General features: G+C 32.2%; 1 protein-coding gene across 1 annotated transcript; it reads right to left on the bottom strand.

Annotated features, from left to right (window-relative positions):
- Positions 1 to 7,484: 7,484 nt before the first annotated feature.
- Positions 7,485 to 11,014, bottom strand: LOC132048383 (paired amphipathic helix protein Sin3-like 2). Its single transcript, XM_059439289.1, has 8 exons — positions 10,941 to 11,014; positions 9,626 to 9,856; positions 9,356 to 9,539; positions 9,135 to 9,233; positions 8,839 to 9,049; positions 8,633 to 8,718; positions 7,938 to 8,033; positions 7,485 to 7,761 (listed from the first exon to the last, which is right to left on the bottom strand). The coding sequence occupies exons 1-8, from the start codon at positions 11,012 to 11,014 to the stop codon at positions 7,693 to 7,695; spliced, it is 1,050 nt and encodes a 349-aa protein (XP_059295272.1). The 3' UTR covers positions 7,485 to 7,692.
- Positions 11,015 to 13,980: the final 2,966 nt, after the last annotated feature.

The following is a 13,980-nucleotide window of genomic DNA, read 5'->3' as shown; positions in this document are numbered from 1 at the left end:
AATAGAATTTGTACAAAATAAAATGAAATAAATAATAAAGTCATACAATAATTTGGCCGATGATGAGCACTAAATGAGGTCACGAGATAAAATTTATATAACTTCATACCCTAAAATTACCTTGTATAGCTTTATCCCTTGGTTCTCTAAATTAAGACACCATAAGCATGAGAAAATCAAGTAGACATTTACTTAAACCAAACAATTTTAATGAGAACTATCATTAATACCGCTAGCAAACACCATACATGACCATAAATTCATCTGTTGTGTATGGTATAACTTGTATGCTTCAATAAATTTGTCTTTTATTTCTTATAAGAATTTTTTGATTTTCTCGTGTATTTATTTGTTTATATTTTTAAAGTTTTAGTGAAAATTCAGTATTTGAGGCTAGCACAAGGAAATAGTTTACGACACTTTGGCCAAACGTCAACTCAAACATTTAATGAGTGATGAAATATGTCCTTCCGGTCCATTTCGCTTGTCATGTTTCCTTTTGCACGCCACTTAAGAAAATATTAACTAAACGGGTAATTTGACTAAATTATTCTTATTTCTTCTTTGATCTTAATTTAACTCTACTTTGTTTTCACCACATTAATCACTCCTCATATTTATTAAGTAACGATAAAGATGGAGAAAAATACTTAATTATATCTTGAGTTTCTAAAATGACAATATTTTGAACTATCTACTAAATTTGAAGGGGAGCCTTGGCGTACTTAGTAAAGAGCCCGTTTGGTTTAGCTGAATTTAAGTTGCTTTTAAGCAGAAGTGCTGAAAAGCACTTTGTAAGTATTGGAGCTGAATGTAGGAATCAGTAGTTATGTGTTTGGACACAAGTGCTGAAATTTAAAATAAGCAGTTGATGTCAAAGATGTGTTTGACAATAAGGTGCTAATAAGCACTTTTTCTTTCAAAATGACTAAATCACCGTTAAAGGGGTTACCACAAAATTAGAATATTATTGCAATATTTTAATTTTAAATTAATTTGAATCTCAATTCACATTAAGTGTCACACCCCGAACCTGGGCCTGAAAGTAACACGGCACCCTGTGCCTGACTACATGTGAGCGAACAAATCAAAAAAAGTAACACGGCACCGAATGCGAAAAAAATAAACTGTGCCTGATATAAATCTACATGTGAGCGAACAAAAATCATTGTTTCTAGGACAAGGCTGGCCTGTAATTCGAAAGACCGTAAAATAATGATAATCAACATGCGGTATCATAAATATCACGAGATGCAAGCCCGAGCAAAAGCGGATACGAATGCGGAAAATAAACTAACACATGAACTTTGATATCGAAAACATAATTTGTTGAAAGTACTGAATGATATAAATCAAAATGCGGAAACACTAATATAAGTCTAAAGTAAATTCCCTCAAAATAACCCGATTTCATTTTTTAAACCCGCACAAGTTTATATTAATTCTCTATTTAAGTCATGAACCCAACTAAATAATAACCTATTCAAGGAATACGATCTACGTAGGGATAATTTTAACATTTCCCCGATTCTCTCAAACGTTTTCTACTTCTCTTCTACGTAATTAACACCATTCTTTCTCATCACCCATATGTAGAGAGAGAAAAGTGAGGTTCATACTTATGTTGCTCTAAATTAAGATTTTACAAATGTCAATTCATAACTACAAATGATTAGAGAGAGAGAAAATGAGGTTCATACTTATCACGTTAGAGACTCTAAATTAAGATTTTGAGACCATTCTCTCTTGCCTTAGGATGATTTTTTGTGATTAGGGTGTTAAGGAAATAAATGAGGAAAATCAAATTTTCACCCTTATACCATTCATACAACCATTTCTTAAAAAAAACCTATGACATGCCACCATCATATCTACTCCCAAGGCCTGAAATAGAAAGCTATAGAAACCCATTCATTAAAATCAAACATATCATAGTTAATTTAATTTCCACTGCTAAAGTTAAAATCAGTCGTACAATGCGAATGAAATTGAACATGATGATGGGTAATAGAGAGCAAAAGTGAACAAGATCAATTCATCAGAAATTTGGCTCACACTAAGTTTTTCGAGGAACTTGCACATAACAGGAAAGTCTGAGAGTAAACATATATAGAGTGAAAAAAATCTTCTTCGGAAGAACTTGTACTGGTAATTATTAGCTCGTACTTTGGGGACCGTTTATACTGTGAGATAAGATTTTGGATAGAAAAGTGAGGTTCACACTTGAGCAACATTGAAGAGAAATAGAAAACATTTGAGAGATTTGGGGGAATAAGGGGATCGAATGAGTTATTATTTAGTTAAACCAAAAGGAAAAACATTTCTCAACTGCACCTTTTGTCGGGTTAGATAATGGAGCTGGTTTAAAAAATGAAATCCGGTTATTTTAGGGGAATTTGTGAGGATTTCAGTTAAGAGAGGGGTATATTTGAAAACTTTAATGACGGGAGGGATATTTTGACCCAAATTCTTAACGGAGGATATTTTGCCAACATAGAGGGGTATTTTTGACCCTTTTCCCTATTTTAAGCACAATTTAACTTATTTTAAGCTCTTTTTCAACATTGCCAAACACACACAAAAAAAAAAAAAAAAAAAAAAAAAGCTTAAAAGCTGGTTTGACTAGCGTAAAAGCCAATCCAAACACCGTCAAAGTTGCTGCCATGTGATCAAAAAGTCACAGGTTAAAGCTATGGAATCAACCTCTTACGTAAGTGCGGGGAGAGAAAATGAGTGGTTGGTCAAATGGTTAAGATTTTGAGTTAAGTTAAATGGATTTGACTAGTTAAATAAATTTATTAAAAAAAATAATGGATTTCCCGCGACAATGGAAAGAAGGAAGACCCGTGTCATTGATATATCGAATTTAACTAATAGTTAAGGAAAAGATGAAGATCAAATTTCCAGAATTTAGCGAGTCGGGCGGCGGGCTAAATTCTTTTAAATGGATACATATTTAATTGGAAAAGAAATGACACATAGGTGTCACATAGGAAAATTTAGGTGGGGACATGAGACTCAATGGAGAGGGGGTAAATATGGCCTCAAAAATGAATGACAAGGACAAATATATAAAAAATGTATAATGAAGGGTGAATATAACTTATTTTTTAGAGTACAAGTGCAAATCTGACCCTTCTCCGCATAATAAATTCTTGTGGTCTAACCCTTTCGAGAGCTTAATGCACCGAGCTTAGTAAGGATGACAAGTAAAATAGATCGGACAAAAAGATGCGGAGTAACATCTTATCCGTAAAGCATCCCCCTCATAGGATCATGAAGATGTTCATGTCCATTCAAAAGAACAAGCGCCACCATACCTCCTTCAACTTGTCCAATGGATGCTCTGTTCGTCAATTCCTCTCTTTCCCGTCTCAAATTACTCAAATACCCCCCCTCCCTTTCTCTCCCTTAGCACATCAACTTTTTTTCCAACTCAAAAAAGTGACCAATTTACCACTTGTATTTGGTACACTTTAGAACCAGCAACAGCAACAACAAACAGAAGAAGAAGAAGAATTGGTGTTTCAAGATTATGATAAGGATGAAATGTACGGTGAAGTTAACAAGATCATTGGGAGTCGAGCAATTGAAGGCGGGAAAGGAATGGATCATTTGATTGAGTGGAAAGACGAACATGCCCCTACATGGGTTCCTTCTGATTACCTAGCTAAAGATGTTGTAGCTGAATACGAAACCCCTTGGTGGAATATGTGGCGAAAAAGCCGGATGAGTCTGCTCTTAAGAAGCTGATGATGGCAGAGATGTAAATGCCGTTGATGAGGATGGACGTACGGCTGGGTCTCAGGTTGGAGCCCTGTGTAAAGCTGATGCTGACGTCAATTACTTGGAGTTTTACAGAGCCCTGTGTAAACTCAGCAGTTTTACTGTAAAAGAGGGATGAAAGAGCAAATAGAGCAACCCTTCAGTGTGTTAGGATCAGAAATAACACTACCACTGAAAATACATTGTAGACAAGTAAATTCATGTATCAAAAGCCTTCCGAAATTTATTGTTCTGTACTTATTTGTGTAATTTTTTCAAAACAAACAATAACAACCAATGGATATTAAACAATATGGTCATCAGACTTGGCTAAGGATCTAGCCTGCACATCCAAGTGCCGATAGAGCTAAATATGCTCACCTAGAGAACTCCCCCTTTTTGCATCGGTTTTTGAAGTCTATACTTTCAATAAACTTTGATTCGCTCCGCATACACTTTTAAGATTGTGAAATAAAAATAATAAATAACTAACTACTCAGACTTCCCTGTGCCAAACAATTAACTCCCAAAAGGCTTCCAACAATTTGTGGTCACAAAATAACACACCAATCACCATGTAGCAATTGAAAATCACTGATTTATTATTTAGAATTACCAATGATTCAACAAATTAAAATAACAAGGAAGTGAACATAAAGAGAAGAGCTTACGATTCTCCACGGGAAGAATTACTTGCCCATTTAAATTGATCGTTACCATATACATCAGCTCTCAATCGACCCATGCTGCAAAAATAGTACACTAACAGTTTTACGAATAAATAAGAATCTTTAAGAAGAATTAATCAATATTTGGATCAATATAAAGGATCATTAAATCTCTATTTATATCTTTTGTTTTGCCTTCGCGTTTTCTTGCCTTCTTGTTTTTGGTTATATCTGATGATACTGTCTCTCTAACGTTGAAGTATACGAAAAAATTTGATGAGTAAATATACCTAGTAACGTGACTATATATATTGTTGCAGAATCCTAGGTAAATTCCACAGATGGTCAAGTAAGTATCACTTATTTTCATAAACGTCACTTAAGTTTCTTTTCTAACACAAAAATTACTAAACTTTGAATAGGCTAAAAAGTCACTAAATCGAAAAATACAAAATTTCCAGTGAATAACTCATTCTTTTAATTTTTTTGGTTAAATCTAATAAATAAAAGTTCAATTAAAAGCTTCGACTATAGTTAACATTCTTGGCAACAATGAGCTAATTAAGGATTAATAGCCTTTTTGGCCGTGCTTATTTTTCTCCCAAAGTGCTTATTTTTTTCAATAAGTGCTTTTTTTTTTTAATAAGTGTGGTGTTTTGCCAAACTTTTGGGAAAAAATAAGTGTTTTTGGGGAGTAGGAGAAGCAGTTTTCTAGAAGATGAAAAAATAGATTTTACCCAAAAATACTTTTTTTTAAAAGCACTTTTGAGAAAAATACCCTTAAAAGCACTTTTTAAAAGTTTGGCCAAATACTAATTCTTTGTTCAAAAGTGTTTTTAAAATTAATTGCCCAAAGACAAATTGCTTTTTGCCAAAAGTACTTTTTTTAAAAGCACTTTTCAAAATAAACTAACTTTAAAAGCTCGGCCAAACAGACTATATATATTTCATGGACTATTATAAAGTGGAAACATACAAGAATGTATATACTCTTATTATATAAATCCAACTGGCTCTGAAGATCACTGGCGTGAGGTTGTAGGAGGTGGTGATGTTCTCCCACCAAAGGTTGTAAATAAATAGAAAGCCTAACAAATAGAAGCTGCAACAACGCATTTGTCAAACCGTTTTGAGTCGGGTCGGGTCAAAGCTATTTAATTGAATTTTTATTTATTAGATTTAAATAAATAGAAGAGAGTAAAAATGAGTTATCCACTGCAAATTAGTATTTTTGCAGTTAAGTGACTTTTGTGTTAGCACACTCAAAGTTTAGTGACTTGTGTGTTAGAAAAGATAGTTAATGATTTTATTAAAAAAAAACGATTATTACGTGATCATCTCTGAAATTTACCCTAGAATCATAAGCTCCTTACCTTCTATTCATGTATATGCATCCTGAGTGTTGACAATTAGGTCAACAATTTGGGGTATTGTAGTCTTTCATTAATATTTAACTGCTAACTTTTTGTACTTCATGCTCTGGAAGCCAAGCAAATAGAAGCTGCAACGACGCCTTTGTCAAACCGTTTTGAGTCGGGTAGGGTCAAAGCTGTTTAATTGAATTGTTGTTTATTAGATTAAATAAAAGAGAGTAAAAATGAGTCATCCACTGAAAATTAGTACTTTTCAGTTTTGTGACTTTTGTGTTAGCATACTCAAAGTTTAGTGATTTTTGTGTTAGAAAAGATAGTGATTTTAATTTTTAAAAAAAATGATTGTTACGTGACCATATGTGAAATTTATCCTAGAATCATAAGTGTATATGCATCTACTATTGGTTTACTACCATTAAAATTTTCTAAAAAAAGAAATAATGCCCTCTTCAATATGCAATCTTTTTTAAGTCATACACCGAAGTTTAAAAGGGCTAGGTTATGACTTATACATTGACTTGATTCAATATGCTGAATTTAAAATTAAGTTAAAGCACTATAATACGACGGATCAAGATATACGCTGTTTCTATTTTCTACTATTTTTTAGAAGCTATCGCATATTTTTCACCACAGCCCCATATTATTCATCCTTAATTACTTCTCTTTTTTAGGTATTTTATAAAATTAGTAATCAGGTAAGCGTGCTGCGCGTTTACCTCATTTCAATGAGTATAAAATTTAAAAATTCAAATAAATAATATGTTAAAAATCATGTTTGAACTATAAAATAAAAGTTAAAGGAATGAATATAAGTTTTCGAAAATGATGATTTTTGATTGTATTTAGTTAACCAAATAAAAGTACCCAATCATCTTAGTCAATGTATTCAACTATTGGTTTATATAAGTTTGAATTCCGTTTATTCAATCTCAGTCAGAAATTCACGCACATCGACGAAGTTAGGGGATGCAAAGCTAGAAACTCACACATTGGCGGAGTTAGAGGATGCAAAAGAGTTCATCCGAATTGCTTCCCTAGAAAATTACATTATTTATAAGGTTAAGATGATTATTTTTAATGTGTGTATATACAATTATATATGGTAGACTAGTATATAGTTCATGATGCATGTACTATTTGAGTCGCAAATTATTTTCCTAAGTTGTTGTTATCTACACGAAAACAAATTACTTGTTTCACTTTATGATTATTTTTGGACAACAGTAGAGAATATCTCTCTCTAATCAATTGATATTTGAGACCTATACGGTAATACGGTACGACAAACATGTCTATAATGCAATAACTAACAAAGTAAGGAAAAATTCTCATAGTTATTTCAATAGTTAACTAAATATTATCTCATTCGAGCATCATCGAAGAGGTAGATCGAAAAGTTAGGCAAATGTCACTGCTTTGATTTGAACAAGTTTTATCCCACAAGTTCAAGATTTGGAAGCACAAATTTACCCTCCTTTAATTACATAAGGACTCTTTTTGACTCTCACGCCCGCGCGCACACACACATGTTCAAGATTGGAAGCACAAATTTGCCCTCTTTTAATTACATAAGGACCCTCTTTGACTCCCCACCCCCAACACACACACACACGATATAAATAAATAAAAGGATGAATGAATGCTAGAAGGGAGGATGATGTGATTCAAGAAACCATTTAACAATAACTGGTGCTAATAATACCAAATCTCTATCATAAAATATGGGACAAGGAATTCCAAAGCAACCAATCAATCTCCCTAAGAGTCCTTTGAGAATATCAAGTACAACTCATAATTAGCAAGCTTTAGTCATGGCAATAGCATTATAAGGAAATAGAGAGGATGGTTCACTGATCAGAATATTGCCTAAGCATCGAAATAGCCTAAGGATCTTGCAAGAATTTAGTGAACTCAGCAAGCAAATCTGGATGGTCATTGAGAAGTTTGGCAACCTACACATAAAATAAAAGAAATAAAGACAAATTAAAACATGAATATCACACACACACACACACACAGATATATATATATATATATATATATATATATATATATATATATATATATATATATATATATATATATATATATAGTATTTGTGTATCCAAATTAAAATATATTTAATCACCTCATGGTAGACTTCATAGATGCTCCTAGGCTCCTTGTACGTCTTTATGATGTTTGTGAAGGATTTGTAAGAATGATCATCGTTTTGAAAACGTTCCTGCACGAGGTGATAACTCCAACAATTAAGTTACGACTTGGGGTTTATCTAAACTATTATAAATGCATGAGACTCCAATAGAAAAGTTGATCACATTTTTATCCTTCATAAGTGCATTTCATGTTGGATAAAATCATAACAATTACATATTTCTTGAAAACTTCATAATTTAGTTTTATTCATTAATAAGCCAACAACATACCCATTATTTAACCATTTTAATTTATTAAAGAACCTCAGTATTCCCTTTTAGTGACGTTAGGGATATGATAACCTTTTAATTAATAAGAACTACACTATTTCCTCGTATGATGACATAATAAAAGCAGTGAATCTCTTTTTAAAGTATCCACGTTTTTATTCGATACTTTAAGTTCACATTCGAAACAAGTAACATTTCAAAATACACTTTTTTTTTAGTCTTTACATTAACTTTATAAGACACGCTTATAATATTATCGCTTTGGATAAAAAAAAAATGTATTGTAATAATTATCACGAGATACACCTGCAATGCAGGTAGATAGTAACTACTAACTAGCAAAGGAAAAAGAAAAAGTGCATACAATTATTATGAAATTAGAAGGCAAGAGAATAACCTTTATTTTTTTCAGAAAGCTGATAGCTTCTTTATGAGGAACTTCAGTTTTACACTTCTTCTCTTTCCGTTCTTCCTTACTCTCATCTGCAAAAAGTACAAGTTTAAATCAATGATAAACCATAGGACTAATGGTGGAAAATTCTAATGCAACTATAGATATTCATAAAATAATAACCATGGACTCACACTTTAGGGCATCTTTACCTTCATGAGGACCTCCAAATTCTTTAACAATCTGAATAGATTTCTTTTCATCGGTGTGATGCCGCATGTTACAGTCTATTTCTGCATGAGGACCAATAATGCTACCTAGAGGGGAGCGCTTTAGATGAAACGGATTGACAGTAACTGGATCTGGAAAGAATTTATTCAACTCATCTAGCAAATCTGGATGACCATTGAGAAGTACAGCAATCTACACATATAGAAAAATAGAAATAAACAAAAACATGACGGTCGTCTATAATATCTTCGTATCCAAACTAAGTATATTTTATCACCTCATCGTACACCTCTTTGATGTCCTTGTTCTCCTTCCTAAATGTGCCCAGAATGTTTATGAAAGACTTGTATACATAGTCAGCATTTCTGAAACGTTTCTGCAAGAAATGATAAGCCAGTATGTTATGACTAAAGTTTTTTTTTTTTTTTTTTTTTTTTTCTGAAGAAGAAAAAAATAGACCTTTGTTATTAAAACCATATAAGGTAACATAAATCTCACCTTTATTTTATTCACTAAACTAACTGCTTGTTCAAATTCAACTGATTTCGTGGGAGAAGCCTCTTCATCATCATTGAAGGTTATTTCATAGCCATTGGGCAAGAAAGTGTTGAATCCAAGGATCAAACTAGGATACCCTTTAAACAAGTCTTTTACTCTTGCTATGACACCACCAACATCAATTCTGTGAGAAAATATGTAATTAAGTCTCACATAAATCACCAAATCAGTATAAAAATAATAAGGATGCCACTAGGCAAAATAGCAAACCTTTGATTCTTAATGTCTGTCATAACATCAATAAACATGCGATACTTCTCCATTTGATTTAGAAACGTGTCCTTAACTTCCTTTATATAAGATCGTGCATAACTTCTTGTAAGCTTTTGGGTACTACCACTAGCACCAGCTCTATCTCTGCCAGCACTACGACTACGACTTTGGTTGCGGCTGCCACCTCCTCTGCCCAAACTACTTTCAGGAAATTGTGATTGACCATTCCTGATTCATGCAAGAGGAAAAATCATATACATCATAACCACAGTCATAAGTAGCCACTCAGATAACATTTCTGCAGAAACAAGGGTCTAGTCTAACAATAGATGAAGTGGATGAAATTATGGGAGATCAGAGCTCAAATTTCAATAAAGACCAGAAAATTTTGACTAGTGCATTCAAAATTGGTAAAATTGTTAATTAAAACAATTGATTTATTGTTTTTACCCAAAAATCACTTATTTATTACTTAGAATTACCAATAATTCAACAAGTAAAAACAACTCATGTACATAAAAATTATTGATTTATTACGTATAATTACCAAGTATTCGACAAATCAAAACAACTCATTTACATAAAAATTACTGATTTATTACTTAGAATTATCAAGAATTCAACAAATCAAAACTCACGTACATAAAAATCACAGATTTATTAATTAGAATTACCAAGAATTCGACAAATCAAAACAACTCATGTATATAAAAATCACTGATTTATTACCTAGAATTACCAAGAATCCAACAAATCAAAACCATTCATGTACGTAAAAATCACTGATCTATTACTTAGAATTACCAAGAATTCAACAAATCAAAACAACTCATTTACATAAAATTCACTGATCTGTTGCTTAGAATTATCAAGAATTCAACAAATCAAAACAACTCATGTACATAAAAATCACTAATTTGTTACTTATAGAAATACCATGAATTCAACGAATCAAAACAAATCATGTACATAAAAACCACTGATTTAATACTTAGAATTGAACAAATCAAAATAACTCATGTACATAAAAATCATTGATTTATTACTTATAGAATTACCAAAAATTCAATAAATCTAAAAAACTCATGTACATAAAAATCACTAATTTATTACTTAGAATTATCAACAATTCAACAAATCAAAACAACTCGTGTACATAAAAGTCATTGATTAGTTACTTAGAATTATCAAGAATTTAACAAATCAAAACAACTCATGTACATAAAAGTCATTGATTTATCACTTAAAAGTACCAAAATTCAACAAATCAAAACAACTCATGTACATAAAACTCGCCAGGAAAAGAACTTACAATTCTGTATGAGAGAGACTAATTCTCCGCTTAAAGTGAGCTGTACCATATGCATTGATTCTCAATCGCCCCATGCTGCAAAAATGTTACAGCAAGAACAAGTTTCTTATTAATAAATAAGAAGAGAAATTAATCAATATTTGGATTAAATCTCTATTCATACCTTTTTTCCCTTCTACTCTCTCTCTCTCTCTATCGTTGGACAAGTATATAAAAAAATGAAGAATAAATATACCAAGTGACGTGCCTACTTATATTGTTGGATGATCGTAATCTCATTTCTATTCACGTAATTACTCTGATAACATCTCCATTTCATTTTAATTGGTCTTTGCAAACTTGACACTCCAATTGAGAAACTATTTATTTGTTTTACTAAATTATCCTTATTATTTATGCTTGGGAAATCTAAGTTTGACTATTATTTCTTTATGTAATTACTTGATAGTTAAGGTAATATCGGAAGAAAACCATAAGCCTCTTTTGATTTGCTAATAAGTAAAATGAAAAATCTAAATTTAGTATAAGGGTCAAGTAAAATGAAGCGAATGGAGTACTTCCTAGTATATTATTAATAAGAGAGAGACAATTAAGTCAAACTGGGAGTATTTTAGTCTTTATAATATTTTACGTTGCTAATTTTTGGACTTTATTTCTCGGAACTACAAAATGACTAGAGGTTGACAGAAATTTGTTAGAGGTGGCAAATACAATCGTTTTTTAGTCATATGTCGAAGTTCAAACATGCAGGATTATGACTCATGCATTGACAGGATTTAATATCTTTGAATTTGAAATTATTTATTAAGTCAATATAGTATAACCCGGTGGCTGAAGATACAATCTTTTTTCACCACGACCAATTTTTTGTATTATATATATAAAGTAGATAAGTATTATACCCACGAGATGTGTGACCTAAAATAGAGAATACCAAATATTAATCATGACGAATTTTGATATGTCTTGTTAGAGATTGTTTCAAGGAGATTTCAGCTGTCGTCTTTTTTCTTAATGAAATATACTTATTACAAAATCTCTATGAAATTAAATGTAAATTATATAAAGTCATCCAGTAATTTGACCAGAAATACATTGGGAGCATTAATTGCGTTCACATGATAAAATTTATAAAAATTCATAATCTTATTTCTTAAGGTAAATAATTGCGTTCACATGATAAAATTTGAATGCATTCACATAATAAAAATTATAGAACTTCATGCTCATCTTCACAAATTTTCTATTAGTTTTTTCCTGAAATCTCCAAAATAAGACTCATGTACATAAGGAGATCAAGTAGACATTAAGATAAACCAACAATTTTAATGAAAACTATAACTAATACGTTATACCCCCAAGCAAACACAATACATGACCATAAATTCATCTGTTTTGTCTGGCTATAACTCCTGTGCCTTGATAAAACTGTCTTTTATTTCTCATATTTTTTTTTTTAGTTTTCTCGTATATATTTTAAATTTCTTAATGACAATTCATGTTAGCACAAAAAAAGAAGTTACCTCTATTAGTTGTGACTAGCACTCGCGCGATACGTGAACTATGTTAAAGAATATTAATTATGATGAATTTCAATATGTCTTGTTAGAGATTATTTTAACGAGATTTCACTTGTTATCTTGTTACTTAGTGTAATATACTTATAATAGAATTTGTATAAAATAAATAATAAATTCATACAATAATTTGACCGGTGATACATCGGGCAACTGTTGGTTTATTGTCATGACCCAATCCGCCATGACCGGCACCCACACTAACCCCTAGTGGGCGAGCCAATAATCCTAACCATCTACTCATTCAAGTCCATTTTTTATATTAACCAATTCAATCAGTTTATAACCATTCAAGCACCAGAAAAATCAAAATTTAGTCATGCCATAAAATAATAGCGTAAATGCGGAAGTCCTAACTATTACAACCTCAAAATCCGAAAGTCACCGTACAAGGATTCTAATCCAAAACATGTCTAAGGAATGTATATTGTCTGAAATAATTAATCATCAATGTCTGGAATGGAAATAGATATTAGAAAAAGAAGATCTTTGGGCGGCCTAGCATGGATAAAAGATCACCCTCAATCTGTCAGCAAGTGGCCTCAACGCTAAATATGAGGTCGGATAGCAGTCTCTGGATCACAATCTGCACTCGAAAAAATGCAGCAAGGTAGTATCTGTACAAACACTATATACCGGTAGATATTATAGGCCGATTAAGATTAGTTTCATGCATAAATCATAAAATCAATAAAATAGATAGACCAATCAACAATACATAATCAAATATCCCAACAACAAGTCAACCAATGATAGTAACAAGCAAGTCACCCAATGATATCAAATCAAGTCAACGGAAGCAAACAAACCGAAATACGTCTACCAACAACGACCAAATACACGCTGTAAACACATGCTAACTGGTGTCATTGCCTAGTAGTCGTGACCTATAGAGGACCCATGGTGTCCACGTACCACCAGTTCCGGATTCACTCCTCGGACCCGAGCTTACAACTAGGCCACATCCTCACCCCCGGTCAAATGTGCCTGTTCATATCTAGGTCTCATCCTCACCCCGGTCAAATGAGCCTTTTCATATATATACATATTTATTGTCACATCGCTTTCAATAATCGATTTATCATTTTGTATCTCAATTTCACCAAGAAGATCACTTCTCACCACAACATCATCAACCTGTAGGTCCCAATATATCGAATGGTGGCACTAAGCCCACATAATCACTAATCAATAGCATATAAGAATTTCAACCACACACATTATGCTTGAAGACTAGACATGCTTTCTTCTATCAATTTCAAAATGCATACAATCAACTAATCAAAGTCTAACTCAAGTAGACCGTAACCTACCTTAACTGTAGAACTGGAACAATGTAGATTACTCCGCTATAGCTTTTCCCTTCCGTAAAGCCTTGGAACGCTCAAAGTCTAGCAATTAAGATGTTAAATAAGTCACAATTACTCTAGTCAACAATATCAATTCAATGAACACCCTTCCAC

Source organism: Lycium ferocissimum, chromosome 2 (assembly GCF_029784015.1).
Source record: "Lycium ferocissimum isolate CSIRO_LF1 chromosome 2, AGI_CSIRO_Lferr_CH_V1, whole genome shotgun sequence".
In the NCBI taxonomy this organism is placed as follows: Eukaryota; Viridiplantae; Streptophyta; class Magnoliopsida; order Solanales; family Solanaceae; genus Lycium; species Lycium ferocissimum.
The sequence above is the reverse complement of the archived record's forward strand: the minus strand, read 5'-3'. Positions and strand labels throughout refer to the sequence as shown.